The sequence below is a fragment of the Natator depressus genome, chromosome 10 (assembly GCF_965152275.1).
Source record: "Natator depressus isolate rNatDep1 chromosome 10, rNatDep2.hap1, whole genome shotgun sequence".
Classification (NCBI taxonomy): Eukaryota; Metazoa; Chordata; order Testudines; family Cheloniidae; genus Natator; species Natator depressus.
This window is the reverse complement of record NC_134243.1, coordinates 30,353,924-30,377,211: the sequence shown is the minus strand read 5'-3', so window position 1 is coordinate 30,377,211 and position 23,288 is coordinate 30,353,924. Positions and strand designations below refer to the sequence as shown.

Sequence of the window (23,288 nt, the reverse complement as noted above, 5' to 3'; positions counted from 1 at the left end):
GCCCGCCGGTAACCATAGAGCTCACTCGGCTAGCGCGGCACGCGCCCATGAGCCACGTGACCGATGTGCCGCGAGCCTGCAGGCGAGCGCGCACTGAGCGCCCCTTAGGAGGCGAGTGGGTCCCTCCAAGGCCACTGTCGCGCTTCTGCCACGGTAAGTGTCATGGCCGCCTTGGGGCGCTCCAGGTGGGGATGCCTATGCTCTGGCTGGCGGTGTGACCGCCTCCGGGCTGGGTCCAGCCCCCCTCCCCCCAAGCTGGCAGCCTGGCGGCACAGAGTCCCTGTGTCACCCTTCACTGGGCAGTCCGGGTGCCACCTTGTCCCCCAGCTCCCTGTACCCGCCCACCTTTGCAAGGCTCCCCACCTTCATAAGGATCCTTATACCCTTGGCTGCGGGCATCGTACCTAGGATGGTCTGGCAGCACATCAGCCTGTGGCAACAACAGGGTGGCATTTGTGGGCCTGGGAATGTCACCAAGCAATTGGGGGTGTAGCACAGAATGCTATCTGCATGTGGGCTTAAAAATGTCAGTGGGTACTGGGGTATGTCCCAAGTCCCACACTCAGGAACCATCCCATTACAGCAGAGTCAAGGGAACACCTGCAAACCCTGAAAAACTCGTGAGATAGGTGGAATTTTATGTAGGGATTTTCTACCAGAATACCACTATAACAATAAAACAACATACCTTCCATCCAAGGATCTCAAAGCACTTAGTGAATTAAGCCTCACTACACCACTCACAAGGGGAAGCTGAGTTTAAGGGCTTGCCCAGAGACACACACCAGCAGCAACATAGCGGACATGAGACTTTTTAGCTACTCACAGAAGATTTAATAGTCCTGAAGCGCAGATCACTCTGCTCTTACACAGAAGTGCTACTGCCTTCTACTTTGAAGTGTATTTAATCAGAGAATGAGACAATAGCAAAAGTGCTCAATCAAGAATCTGCAAAATATAGATTCTTGGAGAAAAAAGCCCCATGTGTATCCCTCTCATCACAGAACACATGTACACAGGATCGCTCTTGTAGTGCAGCTGGCCTGTTAAATGATCATCAGTAATACATAGGGCCCTACCAAATTCAAGGTCCACTTTGGTCAATTTCACGGTCACAGGCTTTTAAAAACTGTAAATTTCATGATTTCAGCTATTTAAATCTGAAATTTCATGATGTTGTAATTGTAGGGATCCTGACCCAAAAAGGAGTTGTGGTGGGGAGGAGTTGCAAGGTTATTGTAGGGGGGGGATTGCGGTATTGCCACCCTTACTTCTGCGCTTCTGCTGGTGGGGGCACTGCCTTCAGAGTTGGGCAGCAGTGGCTGCTGGCGGGGAGCCCAGCTCTCAAGGCAGAGCTGCCACCAGCAGCAGCGCAAAAGTAAGGAAGACATGGTATGGTATTGCCACCTTTACTTTTGTGCTGCTGTCTGCAGAGTTAGGCCTTCAGCAGCTGCCACTCTCCAGCCACCCAGTTCTGAAGGCAGCAATAAGGATGGCATAGTATGGTATTGCCAAGCTTATTTCTGTGCTGCTGCTGGCGTGTTGCTGCCTTCAGAGCTGGGCATCCGGACAATAGCCGCCGCTCTCCCGCCACCCAGCTCTGAAGGCAGTGCAGAAGTAATGGTGGCAATACTGCAACCCCCCCTAAAATAACCTTGCAATCCCGCTGCAACTTCCTTTTGGGTCAGGACCCCCAATATGAGAAACAATGGTCTCACCTGTGAAATCCGCATAGTATAGGGTAAAAGGACACACAAGACCAGATTTCACCAGGGAAGACCAGATTTCATGGTCTCTGATGTGTTTTTCAGGGCCATGAATTTGGTAGGGACCTAGCAATACAGTTCTGTTCTCAATGTGTTACAATTTCTCAACATGATTCACTCCTCCATTATTTAAACAGGCAATTCTGCCTATTCACTGCAGATTAAAACAAACCTCCTCCAAAATAGGGTTAATGTTGGAAACAGGAAGTAAATCTTTAGTCCAATAGCTAATATTGCTGTGTGGGGAAGGTTGTATACTCTTCTGGGAAACAGACTGCTGATGCTTCACTGACAATTAGTGGCACAAAAGGATTCAGAGAACTAACATCACTTGCTTGTACCACATCCTATCTTTCACTCCTCCCTTTCCTTCTGTCCTAAGAGCCAGCTTCTTGCCAAACCTCTCACACTAACATTTCTAAAATCTGCTTTTTCCTTTCTATCCCTACTGCCAAAATCTTGGTTCACACCGTTGTTGTATCTTGCCTGGATAACTAATCTCCTCCTTTCCAGTGTCCCTGATTTTCTCCTCATCAATCTATCCACCATTCAGCAGCTCAAATATACTTGCTTTCCCACCTCTCTGGTAATGTCACCCCCAGAGTACCTTCATCGAGTTCCTGTCTCTTTTTGTGTCAAGATCAAAATCATCTTCACTTATGGTTGTGCATAGCTCTGCGCCCTGCCCATGTTTCATCTCTTGCCTGCTATTGTTTCCCGCCTTGCCTCATACAGTATCCATCTTCCTGTGTATCAAGCATCTTTGCCATCCTCCCTCCTCAAAACACATAGCATTTGCCTTACTTTTTACCAGAGACCTCTACTCCTGTACTCTCTACTCTTCTCTTTCTCCTGTCTCACTCAGTCTCTACTTAAAAGCATCAGAAGTTATGAGATTCATTTGCTGTATAATAATTTCAGAGTGGTAGCCATGTTAGTCTTTATCAGCAAAAAGAATGAGGAGTACTTGTGGCACCATAGAGACTAACAAATGTATTTGAGCATAAGTTTTCATGGGCTAAAGCCCACTTCATCAGATGCATGCAGTGGAAAATACAGTAGGCTTCGAGCCCCTCGGTTCCTTTCAGCACACTTTCGGGAGGCAGGGCGCTGCCCCAGAATGACAACTGATTGGGGATCAGATATACATATATATAAAATCTATATAGATGTAGATTAGATTACATACACACACACATCTACCAATGTGATATATGCCATCATGTGCCAGCATTGCCCCTCTGCCATGTACATTGGCCAAACCGAACAGTCTCTATGCAAAAGAATAAATGGACACAAATCAGATGTCAAGAATTATAACATTCAAAAACCAGTCGGAGAATGCTTCAACATCCCTGGACACTCAATTACAGACCTGAAAGTCACAATTATTCAACAGAAAAACTTCAAAAACGACTCCAATGAGAAACTGCAGAACTGGAATTAGTTTGCAAACTGGACACCATTAAATTAGGCTTGAATAAAGACTGGGAGTGGATGAGTCATTACACAGACTAAAAACTATTTACTCATGCTAATTTCCCCCCTACTGTTACTCACACCTTCTTGTCAACTGTTTGAAATGGGCCATCCTGATTATCACTACAAAGTTTTTTTTCCTCCTGCCGATAATAGCCCACCTTAATCGATTAGTCTCGTTAGAGTTGGAATGGCAACCCCCATTTTTTCATGTTCTCTGTATATCTATCTATCTATCTTTCTACTGTATTTTCCACTGCATACATCTGATGAAGTGGGCTTTAACCCACGAAAGCTTAATCTCAAATAAATTTGTTAGTCTCTAAGGTGCCACAAGTACTCCTTGTTCTTTTTGTATAATAATTAACCCTCATCTCTCCTTTCTCTAACCCCCTTTCCACTATCTAACTTCATGGTCTATGCTTGCTAATTTAGATGGAAAATTCTTTGTGGCAGAATTATGGCACTACATAAATGTTTATGAATCATAACAATGCAGGAGGACAAACCTCCAGCAGTTTCAATCACTGTTGCATCTGTTGTAGTTTGCAAAGCCCTCTTCAGCTTGATAGGTGAACTACACCACCCAACCAGCTGACTTACAAAGCATCTCTGTTTTTTGTGTTGATTTTGTATCTTTCTTTGGTAATTTTCTAGGTGAGGTGGACTGTTCTTCAATACACATTGGTCTCTGTTTTTATGGTGCTGGTACCATAAGCAGTTCTCATAATTACTGAACTGTTTTAAAAATCAAACAAAAATAAGTGGGAAAAAGAAACACACATACGTCTCTTTTGAGAAGTATCAATCTGACTAAAGGATGGAAAATCATCATTTTAGACATTAAATAGTATAAAAGTCCTGCCTATCTTAGGATAGCAAGAATTCAAATAATTTTAAAAAATCAGTAATTGTAAGCTTTGTGGGCAGGGACTGTCTTTTTTGTTCTGTATTTTGTACAGTGCCTAGCACAATGGGGTCCTGGTCCATGACTTGGCCCCCAACCACTACAACGATACAAATAATAATAATGTTTGTTTATGAAGTGCCATCTCAACCTCTAGGTTGTAAAACATACCAGTAAGTGCTGTACAACATAGTACAAAGAAATTAATCAAAAACAGCCCTCTTAAAAGTCAAACCCAAACAAGAGAGTAGATTTTTTTATAAGGGGATGGGAGGGAAAGATAATACATACGGGGCTTGAGTCCTTTTGTTTTTTGAACACCCACATAAACTCTTTGGGGAAAAGGTTTTTGGTGTTTTTAGATGCATAAAAAAATGGACTAAGATTAATTTCAGGTGCAAATAGAATCCCACCCTTGGGGAGGCCCTAAAACAAAAGCACAGCCTCTTGCTGATTTAAGACCTGCTGGTGATATATCGGTAAAGGCAGGTAGCATATGAGCACAGAAGCCCATCAGGACAAAGCTGGAGGCTTTACAAACAAGAAGCATACAAAGATTTTTTCAAGTACAGAAACTTAATTTTATTAGGAATAAAATTAACACAGCATTATAATCTCTCCTACCCTCCCTTCCATATGTCTGCCAAAACTGCTACAATAAGAACAAGACTCCAAATAAGGAAAAGATGTATAATAATTTTTAAAGGTATAATCCTGATGAAACCAGGCTTCAGTTCTGAATGATGGAAATATCAGTGGTTAACTGCTGGTTTAGAAGTAGTTTTCTTTTACCAACCCCACCCTAACAGAAAACGATGGTGGTTGGCTATCCAATGGTCAGGTGTCAGTGTATTATAATAAAACCACTCACTTACCTACTTTTTGACTATAATCACTTCCTAAGATACCTTTCTGATAATGGTCCTTAAAATATGGTTCTACTCTGAAAAGTGACTGTAAAAATGGTACCTTCTTACTCAATAAATCTGCTCACTGTAATTATTTCAAGTCATATCTGCTTACCGACAATAAGAAGTTTTTACTATTTTATACATTTTCTGCCACTGCTTACACAACACAACACAACTATGGGAGAGAGAGCTGGAATCCATTCTGGCTCATGCATTATCAACCAAACTGTTAACTACATGTCAACTGCAGAAGCTTTAATACTGGTGAAGATGTGTAACCCTGAAAGAACTCAGTTTGACTTTCGGATCTCAGATGGAGTTTACAGAACTGGCAGTTAGGAGGAAAATATTTTTACTTCTAAACTAAGAGAATGAGATCTGAAAAATTAACAACAAACTATCCACTTGTAACCTCATGATACCATTTTTAGAGTTAATTTTCCGAGTCTCACCCCATGTTAATTGCTTCTAAGCTATTTTATTTCTTATTTTATACATGAGAGTTATTTTTCATAAAGCATGTGAACTGGGCTGATGAATGTATTAAGGAACTGAACATAACCAATACATCATAAAAGGGGAATTAATTCCCATGGTCTTCTATCTAGGGGTTCCCCCTTTCTCCCAGCACCATTGAGGGGTTTAATTTCTCCAGACCACCTGATGATCCACTATAGCAGCAGGAGTTTGGAAGTTTGGAATGTTTCATTACTGAATGAGAGCCAAGACCATGATGTTCACCCATCCCCTGACTGAACAGAAGAGACCGTAGATCAGAGAAGAGGAAGTGCTCAGAATGATGGATTACCGAAGCCAACCATTCGCTGTACCTCATGGATTTCCTGGAGCAGTTCCTCATTCTTCAGCTCTAACTGTATGGAAAAGAAGAGGCTCAAACAGGGACACATGAACAAGTCTTAAAGCACCTAAGATACATCTTCCTAGAATACTCTGGGCCTTGAAGGAGGATTCAACCAACTAATCCCACTTAGAGACTGTAAAGGAAATAGAAATAGCCTCTTTGTGATCGTACCAAATATTTTCCTACTGCTGATATCAGAAGTGATATCACATGCCAGCAAGATGATAGCAGCTGACAGCAGAAGCCTCAGTCACCTTTAATTAAGTATCTTGTTTTCAAATATAATTCACACCTGAAAAAGGGCAAGTACGTCTCACCATAGGAATATTCCGAACCCTCTGATGAGAAAAATAGATGTCTTCCTTTTTAATTGACATCAGACCATGATCTGACCTCTGCATCCTGCTTTTTTCCCCCAAACTAGAAGGGATGAGAAAAATACAAACCTTCAATGCGTATTTGTAAGACTGCTCTGCCTCCAACTGCCTTCCTCCCTGAAAAACACCAGTAGTCAGTGAGAAGCTTGTTTGACAGAACAAAATCAGGTGTTTCAGCTACTGTCAAGAGACACATTTTAACAAGGCTGAGTGACAGGAATACCTCAGCTGTGCAATATTCAGTCGGAGAAAGGGTAATGAGAAACAAAGGGGAAGGTTGTTTCTTTTGGCATTAAAATGCTTCCACATTTTGTTTTTCCAGAAAACAAACCCCAAACCTATCTATATTTACCAGTGGAATCTATGAGGCACCTTGTAGACATATAGACAGATGTTGATGTAGATAAAGCAGAACATGTTTCCTCACATTTGATCTTGAGATAGGACACTCACTTGCATGCAGACTAGCGCTAGATATGCCCACACTTCGGCCTTGTTGTTATTCAGCGCATTGGCCTCAGAGAGGGCATCTTCTGCCTCCGCCATTTCTTTCAGCTTTACAGAGAGAGAGAGAGAGAGAGAGAGAGAGAGAGATGAGAGCAAAAACCGAACAGCAGGTGACATATTGCCCAGAGTTTAACACGCACCTGGTATACAACAGCTAAAGAAATCAGTGTGACAAAAACCTTCAGAAATGATCCTCACTCTAGGCTCCTTTGAATTATACAGTAATAATGACACAGTGTAACAAATTTAGAGCAGAGGGAGTGAGACAACTGCAATGTCAGACTCTCCAGCTCTCCTGACTGGTGGGCAAGCCCCTCATTACTGATTTAGCCAGCCAGTAATGGAGCCCAGTCCTCTTACAAATTACCCATGGACTATTCTCACCGAAGAAAGCAACAATCACTCTTCCACCTCCATGTGTCTAGAGTTTGGAAACTACTGGGGAACCCTTATGATGGTTGAGGAGGAAAGTAGAGTCACCCTGACCCCTCCCATTCACTTTCTTCAGATGAGGGAACCTTGCAAAGCAGACCCTTGGGAGATGCTACACTCTCTATGGCTGCAGGAATCTCAGGCCTGTGTCTCTGTCTTTATTAAACTATTCTGAAAATCCTCACATCTTTAATAAAGAAAGGGATATTCTTGGTAGCCCTTCCCATCTGCTGACTTCCCTACATTCCTTCCAAGAGAGAAAGCAAGGTGAGCAAAAAGAAAAAGGATCCTTCCTGTTGACACTTAGGTTGCATACAGGTAAGTGCTCATTTAGAATGAAGTCCAGCACAGTGATTGCATGCCTATGTGACAACGTACTGAGTGTGACTCTGGGAGCCCTCAATACCCACTGGTAGAGGGCATGTCATACTGTAATCCACAGCAGGCCTGACACACTCAGTGCCCCGACACATTGTTGTCATAACCTGTATCTAACAGGTGTTACGTAAGGTATCTTATGCAAACTGGTAACATGCTGGTCCCAAAAATCATTGCATAGTGTGTGTATGTACGTACGTATGTATGTATACAAAAAGTTATAGATGTGTGCTGGAAATATGTTAAGATATGTTTGGGAGGCAGCACATAAGCCCAGCCTTCCCTAGACAAAGGAATGTGTATTTATTTGTCTCACCAGCTTGATCACAAGCAGAGGACAATGCAAATATATATATATTTAAACTAAACAAAGCCATCAAGCTAACAAGAAGGGGAAAAAACTGCTTAACAATCATGATGGGGGATGGAATCCGCACCCCAGGAAGCCTTCCTGGCTCCAGAGACAATGAACTTTAGGGGATATAAAGACAAGCAAAATCCCATTTTGGTTATCCATCACTGAGGGGACTTAGTGTTCAGCATCTTCCGAGCCTATGAAAGCTGGATTTGCTTGGCCTGAAAGGCAAGAGTCACTAGAAACTAACTACAGGTGTCTAACTTTCTTAGACAAAGATAGTAACTTGTGAAATTAAGTTTTAGTTATTTGAAAGTGTGCTGTGTTTGGTTTCAATTGTAATCATACCTGTTTCTTTTATTCTTATTTATTAACACTTATGTCTTCTCCTTGTTAATAAACTTATTCTTGTTTTATTACAAAGCCATCTCAGTGCTGTGTATTACAGTAAAGTGTAAGTCTTGAGATGACCTAACAGGCTGGTGTGTGTTCTGTCTCTTTAGAGGCAGCAAACTTAACTTCTGTGAGTGTCCAGTGAGAAGGACTGGACATCACAGAGAGATGTTTCCGGGAAACTCGAGAATTGAGGTTCATTGACTGTTACCTGCAAGGCAAAGGTTGGACTGGCAGAATCCTGGAGAGTTTGCTGGGAAGGCAGATGAGCTAGTGTCAGAGACCAAAGCTCTCACTTGCTGAGGCTGAGGGGTAAGACAGTGTCTCACAGATCTGGGTACCCCAAGCAGGACGGCACACCAGGAAAAGAGACTTTAGCCCCAGAAGGAGATAATTGCTATACAGTGATTGACTGTTGTACAGCTGGTTAGAGTAATTTTTCTCTCACACACTTTCCATTCTAGCATCAGTGAGTCTCATGCTTGTAACCATGATGGCACTCACTGCAATGTGGTCTTTACCCTAAGAACAGCTGTAGAGAACTCTGGTCCCCCAGATAGTTTGGGTGAAAAGCTTTTACCTAAGGAAAGGGGAACAGTGGAAAGTCAAGTCATAGTCTCATCTTCCCAAGATCCATGCAATTATCTAAAGACTGGACAAGCACAGATGCTTTTCACCCTCTTACCCTGTAGCAAGCGATTCCTACTCCCAGCCAGGTCAGGCAGGATGAGGACTTCTTACAGGCCAGCATGTAGGTGCGCTTTGCCTTATCATACTGCCAAGAGAAGAGATCAGTAAGTTGCTCTCTCTAAGGTAACCATTCACTCTGCACCCTGGCTGCTCTTCCTCCACAGGCACTCTAAAACCACCATATTTCCAACAGGGCTCATATGAGAGGGGACACTACCATCAAACTGCTGTTGGTTGTGTCCAAGAACCTACTCACATTTCCCACAGCAGGCAGTTCTGCCTGTATAGCCCCTGAGAGCCTCAGATTAACAAGCTAACAAGAAATGTTTATCTAGTGCTAGAAAAATTATTGGGGTTATTATTACAGCAGCACCTGGAGATCCTGATCAGGATTGGCACTAGGCACTGTACACACAAAGAATCATAGAATATCAGGGTTGGAAGGGACCTCAGGAGATCATCTAGTCCAACCCCCTGCTCAAAGCAGGACCAATGCCCAATTTTTGTCCCAGATCCCTAAATGGCCCCCTCAAGGATTGAACTGACAGCCCTGGGTTTAGCAGGCCAATGCTCAAACCCCTGAGCTATCCCTCCCCCCCCATGAGAAGTAAAACAGATCTCTACTCCAAAGAGTTGAGTTCATTAAAAGACTTAATTGTATTGTCTGATCTGCAGCTAGGAAAATAAAAGTTGCAATTCACCTTATTCACCCAGAATAGTTACTTTCCCTGCCTTGGGTTTATCTCCCATTCTTAGATCCCATGTTCAGCTCCTCACCTCTTTCTCTTTCAGATAGATCGACCCCAATCGCAGGTAAACAAAGTGCATCTCAGAAGCATCTGTTACAAAGCTGATGGTTCGCTCATAGCATTCCTTTGCCTCACTAAGATTTCCACGCAGGTAGCACAGGTGCCCTTTCTGTGCCCAAACATTTGGATTCTATGTAAACAAACCCAGTAGTTAGACAAAGTGAGACAGATAGGGCAAAGTGGGCAAGAGATTAATTGGATAGCATCTAAGCTCAGAAGTAAGGGAGATGATGAAGGCTATTTGCTTACAGATACGTATTTTACATACAAGCAAGTTTGAGTTTGTAGCAAAGAGTACTTGCACAATAACTACTGCACCTAGCACAATGGGGGCCTAATCCGTGACAAATACAAACATTAAAAAACATGTAGCGATATTAGTTCTGCTGCTGTCTGCGTGCTCCATTCAACCTGACATTCACAAAAGATCCATCTCCCTTTCATCCGAATATCTGCACTTCTCTATTTCATTCATATATATAATGAATGAAATAGAGAAGTGCACGTGTTCACACAGGGAGAAAGAGACATATTACTCCTGGGGACATTATGCACCAAAAAATTAAAAATTCTGCACACAATATTTTAAATTCTGCAAAATTCTGCAAATTTTATTTGTGAAAATAACACTGCATAATAACGCCAGTTTCAATTATTTTTGTAATTTATTTCAAAATGCCTGTTACAGACATACTTGCTGACAATACAGACACACACAAAAATTCCCCCCAGGGTAGAGAGTTAAAGAAAGCCCTATGACAACCCAACTTCTGTTTCTCTGTCCCCTTCCCCCCCACCCCACAGAGCTCAGCCACCCACAACCCCTCCCCTCCACAGCCCAGCTGGGGAGGGGGCCTCAGCCAGTACACCTGAACCCCCTCTCCACCCAGCCCAGACACGGGTTCCCCCTAGCCCAGATATCTGCCCCCCTCCCCACCAGAGCCCAGCTGTGGTCCATCCCCCCCACCCGGCCTAGATACCTGGCCCCCAGAGCACAGGGATCCAGAGGGACAAACAGCCTGATGCTCAATCCCAGGCTTGCATGGCGTTTGCTGTGTGCTGCCCTTTCCTTCCCACAGGGCATGCTGGGAACTGCAGCTGTCAGGAACCCTTTAGCTCCCCCCCTTCCCCCCCCCCACCTTCAACGTGCAAGCTGGGCTCTGCGGCCAGCAGCACTGCAACCCATTTCTGTGGGGGAGAGGAAATTCTGCATGCACAATGTTAATTTCTGCAAAATTCTGCATTGCATAGTGGCGCAGAATTCCCCAAGAGTAACATATACACCGAGGGGAAAGAAAGACAGAGATATGCGTCTTCACCCTGCTGTGTGCCTCATGTAGAAGATCAACTAGAAAGCAAAATAATGAACTAAATAAAGGGGGAGAGAAGTGAAACAGGCCAAATCCTGATGTTCTTAATCAACTTTTATGGTGCATCCGAAGAAGTGGTATTTTTACCCACGAAAGCGTATGCCCAAATAAATCTGTTAGTCTTTAAGGTGCCACCGGACTCCTTGTTGTTTTTGGGGATGCAGACTAACACGGCTACCCCTGATACTTGACTCAACTTTTATGTAATCCTTGCTTAGGCAAACTCCTACTGACTGCAATGGGAATTTGATTGAATAAAGATTGAGTCAAGACCTCAGGATCTGACCCATTGGAACGAACATAGCAGGGGATATACTGTATTGTTCTGCAAAGCTCATAGTGTTCTGAGAGAGCATGGTGACCGCTCAGGGCAGCACAGTGCTAAAAAACATAGTTACCAGGTAGTCAGTCTGGATAGCCTCTCGGAGACATTCTTCAGCCTCAGAGAAGTCCTTCTTGAGCAAGTGTGTTTGTGCCAGCACTAGGTAATACTCACAGCTGGGTCCTTCCTGCTGGCACAGTAGCTCATGCGCTAGCGCCCTGTGAACAAACTGAAAGAGAAAGCCACACACAGGCATTGTAATGAAACTAACACCAGCCATGGACATCCCAACCACTGTTCTGCTCCCAGCATGGAGAAAAGGGATAACGTGCAACCTCCTCTGTGACAGACAATCTGAATGCTCACCATGCACTGTACATATCGGAACACACAGGAAATGTCTCAAGATGACTTTACATGTTCCCTCAAGGCACCCTCTGATTTAATGATAGGGTGTCTCATTAGCAGTTCAAACACTGGACAGATACATTTTTTCCTTTGAAATTTTAGTTTCAGTTGCTTTTAGTTTTCTTTGTTTGCTGTTAACACTCAGAAAATTTTCTATCCTTTCTCTGTCAGGTTAATGTCATACAGCACAATGTGGAAGTCACGGCATTCGAGGAGGTCCCTGTCAATACAGGCTAGGAGATAGTGGGGACAGAACTGAAAGACAAGTTGCCAGACAAGAGGAGCTTGGAGTGCTGTTATGAAGGCAACTGGTTCCTCTGACAAACCTCCAGTGGTTGCTCAGAGTGTCTCTGGTCTAATGGACAAGGGTTGTCCAATAGACTGATACTGGTGCTGCTGGTTTTAACTTGAAGGGAGGATGAATGTGTAAGAGACAGAATGTGGATTAGGGGATGTGGGGCACATACAAGTTGGCACTGGGACTGAGGAGGAGGTCTGGGCAGTGAGTCTCCCAGGTACCTCCATGGCCTCCCACTGCACACCCTTTCCTAGAGCTGCTGTTTTTATTGTATATTGGTTTGGAAAGTGTTTTTTGCTCCTTTGGGATATTAACATTGCATGGTTTTAATGCATGAGGCAATATGATAAGAAAGCATTGAACTGGGTGCCTGAGAGAGGAAAGCGAAAACGAGGAAGGCAAAGGAAGAACGGCAGAAGACAGTGTCAGAAGATAGTGAATGCACTGGCATCACCTGGGAAGAAATACTACAAGTAGTGAGTGACTGTAATCAAAGGAGGAACTAGACTGCCCAGAGCATCAGTGATAGAGGAGCACTAAGGTCAAAAGTGTAAGCTTATACATCAGAATGATGTGGACAGGTGAAAGTCTATGGAACAATATATGTGCCAGGAGTCCTCTTCACAACTCTTTTAGTTATTCTGTACTGCTACGATTAAATGCAACATATGTTGGCTATTGTGAAATCCAAGGTCACAGGGGGAGTTCCAGCTGATGAAACCTACAGGGAGCCATTGTTTTGGAAGGGCCTACTCCACATGCATGTGAAAGGTTACTCAGATGCTCACAGAAGTGCCTGGATGGCTATTCTGATCCAAGAAGTGACCACCTGATCTGTAGGATGTATCAAAATAATAGGTGTTTCCTCTCAAAACTATCCTTGAAAGAGGCCGTGTTATGGACAAAAATTGGATTACTTGTTCTTCCTGCAACAAGCCAGTGGTGGGTTTGAACACTCCTATTACTTTGCCTAGCTAAGGTTATTTTGATGCATCTTAGGATCATTTCAGTTCTGAATTCTCTAAACAGCCATATCTTATCAGCACTTGACAGTAATGTTGACTTGACTGATATTCGATGAGTTGAGTCTGCATAGCCCACTCTTTAAACCCATAAGAACATCCTACTGGAAGCTGCCATGATCTCACTATTTTAATACCACAGGGAAGTAACTGTCACCCATGGAAATGAGTTCAAAATCCTAATGCCACCTTCCTTCCCCAGTTCATGCTGCACAGACCTGTAGAGCATTGACCTCCATCAAGAAGCGTATGGTCTCCATGAAGATTGTGTGGGAGGGCTGTGAAAGTCCAGAAATGGGGACAGGAGCCACCGCATGTGATGGATCAGGTGCTCCTCCACTAGGTTTCTTCATTACTGAAATAACAGCAAGAGAGAGAGGCTCATGGGTGCTGTAAAGACCAGAGGTTCAGAATAACAGTGATAATCCAAAACCAAATTAAGTATTTGTTTATTATGTGAGCCGGATAGGCCTCAGCTGACCTTAACTAGTCATTTCTTTGATTTTTTAAGTGCTTAAGTTTTGATAAATGATGCAAAAGGAAGCTACACCATTGTCACAAAGGGTATGTCTATAGTACAATTAAAAACCCAGGGCTGGCCTGTGACAGTTGACTCAGGCTTGCGGGGCTTGGTTCAGGCGCTGTTTAATTGCGGGGCTCTGGCTGGACCGTCTACAAGATAATCCACTTTGCTGAAGATTCCTAACCTGGGTTGGAGAGCAAACCCTGCTGCTTTCCACCCTATCTGGATGAACTGAACGGCAAGTAAATTAGCTTTACTGACTATCTCCCATATTATCTGTACTTAATCTCACCACATCTTTGCCACTGGTTGCTGTGAAGTCCCAACCCTCTGCCCCGATACTCTAAGCCACGGACCCCACTTTCTAACCTTTCTGGGACGTCTCCCTGTTCTTACTGAGAGTGGGAGAAAGCTTCTTGGTCAGTTTAACTGCAGGGTCATCTTCTGGCAGGTGGATAGTTACAACAGGCTCTACAGAATCTGGCTGTACTTTCGGGGAGCCATCTGGAGCCTCATCTGGAACTAAACCCCACAATGGATTAAGTGCAATGAAAAGTTCTCCATAAACTGGTCACTTCTTAGCAAGACGCTGTACCCGAGAGAACTCAGAAAATTGCAGAACTAGCACAGTTCCAGGTCTGCTGCGAAAATACTGCACTGGATGCAAATCACTGGGAATGGATTTTTCGTTACATTAATACCTTGCAAAGTTATAATGAAGTATCAATAAGGCCCTGTCTACACTGACAAGTTTCTGCACAGTAAAGCGTCTTTCTGCATTGTTACTCTGAAGTTGTGTACACACGGCCAAGCCACTTAGTGCGCAGAAATTGCGCAGTTGCAGCACTGTAAAAAAACCATCCCAACAAGAGGTTTTGAGTTTTCTACGCCGGGACTACAGCACTGCAGTGCCAGCATAGACACCCTGGTCGATTACTGTGCTGTGATTGGCCTCCGGGAGGTGTCCCACAATGCCTGTTCTCACGTCTCTTGTCATCGGTTTGAACTCTACTGCCCTGCCCTTAGGTGACCAACCATCATCCCCCACCCCATAAATTCCTTTGGAATTTTGAAAGTCCCCTTCCTGTTTTCTTGGTGATACGTGCAGTGGTCTCAGCGCATCTTTCCAGGTGGCCATGCCTGCTCCACGCATCAGGTGATCCCCCGCTTGGAGCATTGCCAAGCTGCTGGACCTCATCAGCATTTGGGGAGAGGAGGCTGTCCAGTCCCAGCTGCGCTCCAGCCATAGGAAATATGATACCTACAGACAGATTTCACGATGCATGACAGAAAGGGGCTGTGACCAGGACACACTGCAGTGCAGGGTCAAAGTGAAGGAGTTGCGGAACGCCTACCACAAGGCATGGGAGGCAAACCGCCGCTCCAGTGCTGTGCCCACGAGCTGCCGGTTCTACAAAGAGCTGGTCGCGATACTCGGCGGCGACCCCACCTCCACTGCAAAGACCACTGTGGATACTTTGGTGGCTCGCGTGTCAGTCAAGAGTGGATCGAGCCAGGAGGAGGAAATCTTGGACAAGGATATGGACGGGGAGGGGAACCCAGAGGCAGAGGAAGACTCGGAGGCCAGAGATGCATGCAGCCAGGAGCTCTTTTCTACCCCAGAGGAGGCTAGCCAGTCACAGCTGTTGGATGTTGGCGAAACGCAAACAAGAGAGGAGGCCCCTGGTGAGTGGATTTGATTTTGGGACTCACTAAAGAGAGTTGTTGGGGGCAAGAGGGTTGCAGAAAGCAGGTTTGTCTTCCACTGCATGCCTAGTCTGAGCTGCAGAACAGGCTGTTGATTGACTCCCTCACTTCACAGGAATCTGCCTCAGAGATCTCCAGGAAACTCTCATGGAGACACTGGACAATCCACTGCCGCAGGTTCTTCGGCAGTGTTGCTTTGTTTCTTGCCCCATTAACAGTAACTTTCCCGCGCCACTGTGCCATCACCAGAGGGGGATGGGAGACACCATTGCTGCACACAGGCAAGCTGCATAAGTGCCAGGGCAGAAGCCACAGTCTTGGAGAAGACCCTCCCTTGATTCCCTGCTCACCCTCTGCAGTGAGATATCTTCCATAATGATCACATCCTGTGGAAAATGTGGGGACAGAAATTATTATCAGGCCCCCCTACAGTACCGGCTCTCCCCAAGAGCCACATGCCCAGTATACAGCAGGGTCTGGGAAGAGTGATTTACCCTGCCCCTGTGGCTACTCACCATTTTGGGGGTCTTGTGGCTCATGTGTGCTTGCCTGGGGTCAGCCAGTTAGTGACATGTGTGAGTACTGGCTGTGTTTTAAATCACTGAATCACTGTTGTCTGTGTGTTGCAAACAATACTGCTTCTGTAAAATGTTGCATTTTACCTTGGGAGCCCAGCCTCCCTCTTTGTTATCGGTGGCTGAATGGCTACGCAGAATTAGAAAGCAGCCACAAAGAACTGAGGACTTTCTGCATGATGTTATGATGCATTCCACTGCTGAGAAACAGGAATTGAAGGAGTGGCAGGACAGCGAGAAGGGGACTGAAACGAGAACGCAGCAAGCCAGAAGGAAGCCATGGAGCGGCTCCTTCTCCAGGCGATACTAGCACTGCAAACCGAGCCGCTCCGCGCCCGCCCTCTCCTAAAGCCACTGTTACAAAACTCTTTCCCATGCTCCCTGCAGACACTGCCAACACACTCTTATCTACCTCCTGGCTCCAGTCTATACCCGCGGCATTCCACTCCTCTCCCGTCACAGTCCAGCACTCTGGACTCCCACTACCCACTGCATTCAACACCGATCCCTCTGCAGTTTGGCCCTGCTGAAGTACAGTACCCGCTGCATTGTACTCCAAAGGAGAAGACTGGATATGATCCCTGGACATATAGAAATCTTTAGCCATCCCGGGATCCCACCTCCTCCTGTGACCTTTCCTTCCCTCATCCCCCTCACTGCTGATGTTTTTTTTGTTTGACTCTGTCCTCCGGTTGTTATTTTTTAATAAAATAATTGTGTTGGTTTGAAAGCAATCTTTATTCTATTAATTGAAAGCAAACAGAGCCCTGCAAAGCAACAGACAATTATGTTAAACCTTCATATTGCATCGTCTGCACCAATCACAATCACCTCCTAGCATTACAAGCACTGCACTCCCGTGCATAGCAACAAATATTAGTGGCTTTCAGCTTCAAATTTCTGCCTCAAGGCATCCCTGATCCTTATGGCCCCGCACTGCACCCCTCTAATAGCCCTGGTCTCTGGCTGTCCAAACTCAGCCTCCAGGCGCTGATCTCAGCGGTCCAGCCCTGAGTGAAGCTTTCACCCTTCCCTTCACAAATATTATGAAGTGTACAGCATGCAGCTATAAGCATAGGAATATTGTCATCGGCCAGGTCCAGCTTCCCATCAAGGCAGCGTCAGTGGGCTTTTAAACGGCCAAATGCACACTCCATTCTGCACTTGCTCAGCCTGTTGTTGAACTGCTCCTTGCTGCTGTCAAATTGCCCCATGTATGGCTTCATGAGCCATAGCATTAAGGGGTGGGCGGGGTCTCCCAGAATCACAGTGGGCTTTCGACTTCCCTTACGGTGATCTTCTGGTCCAGGAAGAAAGTCCCTGCTTGCAGCTTCTTGAACAGGCCAGTGTTCCGAAAGATGCATGCGTCATGCACCTTTCTGGACCAGCCTGCGTTAATGTCTGTAATGATCCACAAGCGCCTGGAGAACCATTGAGAAATACCCCTTGCAATTAATGTACTTGGTGGCTAGGTGGTCTGGTTCCAGAATTGGAATGTGCGTGCCACAATTAGGGAAGCCCATTTGTGCAAAGCCATCCACAATGTCACACACGTTGCCCAGAGTCACAGTCTTTCGGAGCAGGATGCGATTAATGGTCCTGCACACTTCTATCAACACGACTCCAATGGTCGACTTTCCCACTCCAAACTAGTTAGCGACTGATCGGTAGCAGTCTGGAGTAGCCAGCTTCCACAGTGCTATCGCCACATACTTCTCCAGTGACAGGGCACCTCTCATTCTCGTGTCCTTGCGCCGCAGGGCTGGGGCGAGCTCATCACACAGTCCCATGAATGTGGCTTTCCTCCTGCGAAAGTTCTGCAGCCACTGCTCGTCATCCCAGACGCATCACGATTTGATCCCACCACTCAGTGCTCGTTTCCCGAGCCCAAAAGCGGCATTCCACTGTGGTCGGCACCTCTGTGAATGCCACAAGCAATCTTGTGTCGCAGCTACTACATGTGGCGAAATCCATGTTAAACTACAAAGGCAAGAGGAGTGTAAGGAATAACTCCACTACCACTCGTGACATGTTGGTCAGAGCGAGCAGCACGCTGGTCAGCAGTTCGGGATCCATTCGTGCAGCCTGAAAGAGGCAGGGCGCGCAGTACACAAACAGTTGAAAGATGGCGCCAAATGCGGACGGAAACACAGGGATTGATGGAATGGAAAGCAATGAATCACGGGGCATTGGGAGTGGACCCAGGATGCTCTGTGACCCCCTCCGCCTTCCCACAAGTCTTAGCGGCAGAAGAGAAAGAGGTGCTCTGTGGAATAGCTGCCCAGAGTGCACCACTCTGAATAGTGCTGCAAGTGTGAACACGCTATTGCTTAGGCAGCTGTCAGTGTGAACACACAACAGCGGTTTCCCTTCTGCGCTCTCTGAGTGGCGCTGTAACTTTGCAAGTGTAGATATGCCCTTAGAAGAGAGAGCTAGAACTTTCAGGTCTGGTGCTGGCAGACATGTGGGTGGTAAGCTAAGAAGCTGCTCCTTTTGTTTTTGGTTCCTTCTGCGGTCAGAGAAACAGGACTTTGCATATTCTTTTTAAATAAACAAGATTACAATAAAGAATATACCAGACTCCATCAATTTCTTCTTCCAACTGGAACATCCCCAGTGCCCCCACTTTGATTGACTGCTTGGGTCAAAAGAGCCAACACTAATTTTCCTCTCATGTGTTTCACTGGACATCATCCCTCCACATTAAATCTGAGTGCCCTTCTCGCCAGTCTCTGATTGGCTGCTGGCTACACTGCTGACTTACCTGGTAGGGTGTCTTCCTGGGGAGAAGTGACAGGTCTTAGAACTGTGGCAGAAAGAGAGTGTAGCTTTTTTCCTCCTTCTTCAGCAGCTTCAGTGATATTTTTCTCTTTGGCCAGTTGTGCCTTCAGTAGTTTGTTAGCCTCATGGAAGGCCATCTCCACCCGAATATCATTTTCCTGTATTTCATAGAACAAACCTGAGAGGAGACAAAAGAATTGCACAATGAGGAGTTGTTGCAGCTATTTCCCTCTGTTCTGCTGGGTTCCACACTCCTGCTCTTACAGCACCAGAGCTAGCAATGGGGATCAGGACCAAAATAAGGAGCAAAACAAAAGGTCTACAGAGTTTATCAAAAGTACATATTAAGTTGATCTCATACCTAAGAGAGTCCAGGACACGATGCTGGATGGCTCCAAGCAGGTGGCATCCTCAAAGAAGATTTCTGCCTCTTCATAGTGCTCCATCATGACAGCTATGATACCACACAGCAGCAAGCTAGAGACGGTGTCAAACAGGTTATCCATAAAGACCCACAACTGATTAAATCAGTGACATTAAACAGACCCCTCTCCCTGCCATCCCTCCTAGCCGGAACCAGCAATACCTGTGCAGGTGACTTGGGTTCAGAGAAAGAGCTTCACGAAAACACTCCTGGGCTTTGATATTTTCCTCCATCAGGAGGCAGAATGCCCCATAATCTAGCCAGTGCTGGACAATCTGGCGGTCACGAGCCAGCCTCTAGGTATAAGATATCATTGCTACAGTTAGGATTCCTGGAGTTTTAGCTGATGCAGAAGAAGTTTAGAATGAGGGGTTCCTGTTTTATGCTAATTTCCCTTTCTGTACCTTCACCCCAACATGTGGCTGCCAACTGTCAGCCTTTATTTGCTATGAGCTAGAGTTTCTCCTAAGCAGGGATCATGACCAGTATCAATCTTCAGTCTACCCACTTTCAGTCTTTTTGCCTCCTTCACCTGGCAGTAAGGAGCAGAGACTTCTCCATCTTTAGCCAGTCTCGTTGCTTTTCCTTCTAGCTCTCCTTCCCCTCTTGTTAGATGACATAATCTTCCAGTTCTCACTCTAGCTGCCTTTTGTGACAGCTCATCAGATCCTTTCTTTTCCCCTCCCCATCAGGATGAAAGCCCACAATGACATGGTCAGCCTCTGTTATGGTTCAGCCTGAGATGAACATTATCCTGACAAACAACTCACAATGCTAAGTGCTAAGCCTACTGAGCAGCATCTTTCTTACTTCACTGTGCCCAGCCTTCAGTGGATTTACAGTAAGAAACTTGAGATCTTCGTTGATTTCAGCCCCACTGTCATCCCTACAACACACTGTGTGCCAAACAATATGCCTGGAGAGAAGGAAGGGAAGGGAGAAGCTCCCTTACCTCGTGATAGTAGACAGATGCCAGAGCATAGTCCTCATTGACTTCGGCTTCATGAGCAAAGAGTCGGAGCTGCTCACAGCTTGTGAAGGTGGGTGAGGCAACGACAGTACTCTCTTGTGACAGTAGCTGTTAAGAGACAAGGACACAGAAGATAAAATGAAGTCAAATCAGCATACAGAAGTTTGGCAAGGATGAACTAGGTCACTCTGTGGCGTCACTGTACAAATCCAGTGTGATACAAAATGCAATACATTACAGGCGGGGCAACAAATTATAAATCATTCCGACTTTTGATGGCAAATGGGACTCACTCCTGCATCTCTCTCATCTGTACCTCATTATCAGGTATGTAAAATCATGTTGGACTTCAAGCTATCTTCACCATATAAGCCAGGTGTCTTCCCCATTATTTACACCTGTGGTGTAGTGGTATCAGAAGGTCACAATCTTAAAAACCGAAGAAACATCTAAGGACTTCCATATGGACCAAGAATATTGCAAGCTTCCTACTCTAGTAATTTGTGTAATGTCACCAGTCTGGGTCTTTGATACACAATGAAAGATCTGTATCATATATAGGAGTCTGCTAGCTGACATCTCCTCATCCACCTCTAAAATACATCAACCCAAAGACACCTCATACGCATACATACTCTATGGCTATGGGACTGAAGGGCCGAAATCCATATGCTGTTTATGTAAAAATCTGATATAGGCTGTGTCAGCTCTTTTTACAGGCTCAAAGTCCAGAGTTTGGTCAAGAGGCCAGAGGCCTAGCAAATAGTGGACAATATTAGCTAAGAGAGCAGAACAAACAAAAGACAACCATGCTTTTTGCTAAAATAAGCTTGGTCAGCAAAAGCCAGGTGGGAGCTGTAAATTGGTGGCTTTATCTAAAAGCTGCAAACAGACCAAAGGAATGAGAGAGGCCCTATGTTTGGATCTGTGTGTATACTCCTCTGCAAGGAGGTAACCATGCTCTCCCCACATACCAACCTTGAGTTTATGGAAAAGGTTCAAACATGTCAGTATGAGATATGGCATCCTCTTCCCCTCCCCAGATACCAGTCCCTGCCTTAGATGCACAAATGAGCAACTTGAAAGACAATTTCTATTGCCATATACTTTTCAATGTTTCTTTGCTTTAACCCCTAGGTATGTACCTGTTGGACAATCAGAGGAGCTACTTCATTCCTATGGACCCCAAATCAGAATTCAATATATATATTATACTAACACACTCTATACATTGTTTAAAGGAAAACACCTGTGTACTAATTATGTGTCATGTGTTAACCTGAAACCATGGGCGGAGACATCATGTAATCTTTGACTATTGGCTACTGTGCTTATCTTGTCTTGCTGCTAGACCTATCCAGGGGTTTGGGACTGCCTACCCCGTCATTTCCCTCTGCCCATGGAAAATCCATATAATCCATTGTAATCAATTGTTTGACAGTGTCTCTGAGCCTAATAAGCAAGGTGACACTCCGCCAGCGCTGTTCGTAATAAACCCATGTGCTTGATTCTACACGGTGTCCATATTTTGTTCCTTCAGGGACCACAGAAGTACCTAGATACTGTAGATTAAAAATGTCTCAGGGTCTGCATGTTAGGCTAATTGTAGTAATTGCATATTCAGGGCTTGATCCTGCCCCCACTGATTTCTAAGAAAGCCGTGTCAGGCCTCAGCTCCATAGTGAAATAAATACATTCCAAGTCACACTTGACAATATTCTTACTATGTGACTGGGTGTCTTCCTACCTGGTTTAGAGCAATGTGCATCTGATCCACCAGGTACACATACAGCTCACTCAGGAAAGCTTGTAGCTGCTCCAAGTTGTTGAATGCTGTTGTCCTCAAGTACTTCTCTCTCACAATCTTCACCACTGCATGCTGCAGAGAACATAAAACAACTACTTGACAATAGGGCCCCACCCTTCAACCTACCACTTTCCCTTGTGGCAGCAGCAGAGAGCCAAAAAACACCAACTTCATTTAGCCTGAACCCATAACACACATTTAATGAAAGAAGGCCATGTATAGCACTGATTAAGGGGATGCAGCTGAATTCCACTTTCAGCCTAGCAGACTATGATCCCTCTTGGACAGACCCAAGTCCACTGGTGGAGCAGTCCATGGTGGAGCATTGGATAAATACACATGGAGACTGAATTCTGCTCTTACCCCAAGAAAGGGCAGTTCCTCCAACAGCTGGGGTCAGTTGGCAGAGCGGTAAAAGCATAGGCCAGGACTAACTAAATCAAAGAAGTGAACTCTTTTTTTCATCTTAGTAGGATGGTTCAGGTCCAGAATTGTACATAGAGGATTACTGCATGTGGAAAGCTGATTATCCATTCCTTTCTTTAGCTCGAAACTAAACTAAACCTGCCTAGAAATGTGGTGCAAACACATGCCCTTTGTGACTCCAGGCTTGGAGCTGTACCCCACTGACAGAAAAGATTCTCCTGACATGCAGCCAAAGTTTGGACAACTGCCTGCCCCGTTAGAACAGAAACCTCAGAATTTATGCTCCTGCTGGAACAGGTACTGACTATTTGAAAGGGATTCCTCCGTTGAAGTAAGGTGGCACCTGTCATTTAAAGTTCCTATTGAAGTACAGAAGCTCTCTGCTGAAGAGAAAGAGTCAGGAAGGAAATGACAAGGCAATCAAAGAGATACAAATGGAGGATTTGCCTTCAGCTGTTCCTTAAAAGCAAAGTATTTTCCTGAGCTGTTGAGCTCATAGTTCAGTTGACATTTCTGTTCCTCCAGGGTGTGATGATCTATTACACCACCATCAACCATTTGCTTCCCAAACAGCTCATGGTACTCATCCAGGATGGCTCCAGCAATACTAGTGATCTGATTGTGGTAATCTTCCACGGCCTAGAAAACAGAGAAGCTGGAGCTGAAACAGGAATAAGGCCTTGGGATTCACACTTTAAAGGTAACTTCTAGTACAAAGCTTGAAATTGACTTATGTTACAGAGACCACTCCTCCTGCTAAGTACGTCTGACTCAGCCTCAATTAACCTG

General features: G+C 45.1%; 1 protein-coding gene and 1 long non-coding RNA gene across 6 annotated transcripts in view; one reads left to right on the top strand and one right to left on the bottom strand.

Moving 5' to 3' along the window:
* Nucleotide 1: 1 nt before the first annotated feature.
* On the top strand, nt 2-21,742 carry LOC141994964 (uncharacterized). Of its 3 annotated transcripts, none has more exons than XR_012641228.1 (3): nt 2-153; nt 5,672-7,559; nt 12,138-12,991. It is a non-coding gene; the product is annotated as an uncharacterized LOC141994964 (long non-coding RNA). The 3 variants fall into 3 exon arrangements; XR_012641229.1 differs by lacking the exon at nt 12,138-12,991 and adding an exon at nt 21,404-21,742 and having other exon boundaries at nt 3-153; nt 5,672-7,508; XR_012641227.1 differs by lacking the exon at nt 12,138-12,991 and adding an exon at nt 21,404-21,742 and having other exon boundaries at nt 3-153.
* CFAP70 (cilia and flagella associated protein 70) overlaps nt 4,776-23,288 on the bottom strand; it is a 45,861-nt gene continuing 27,348 nt past the window's right edge. For all 3 annotated transcript variants that reach the window (XM_074965574.1, XM_074965575.1, XM_074965576.1), the window contains 13 exons: nt 22,947-23,138; nt 22,014-22,145; nt 20,249-20,374; nt 19,459-19,592; nt 19,234-19,349; nt 18,856-19,050; nt 13,505-13,641; nt 11,635-11,787; nt 9,835-9,996; nt 9,053-9,142; nt 6,756-6,857; nt 6,372-6,419; nt 4,776-5,935 (listed from right to left, as the gene is read on the bottom strand). In XM_074965574.1, coding sequence (XP_074821675.1) covers nt 5,855-5,935; nt 6,372-6,419; nt 6,756-6,857; nt 9,053-9,142; nt 9,835-9,996; nt 11,635-11,787; nt 13,505-13,641; nt 18,856-19,050; nt 19,234-19,349; nt 19,459-19,592; nt 20,249-20,374; nt 22,014-22,145; nt 22,947-23,138 — 1,668 coding nt within the window. In that variant the 3' untranslated portion in view covers nt 4,776-5,854. The remainder of the gene's footprint in view (nt 5,936-6,371; nt 6,420-6,755; nt 6,858-9,052; nt 9,143-9,834; nt 9,997-11,634; nt 11,788-13,504; nt 13,642-18,855; nt 19,051-19,233; nt 19,350-19,458; nt 19,593-20,248; nt 20,375-22,013; nt 22,146-22,946; nt 23,139-23,288) is intronic.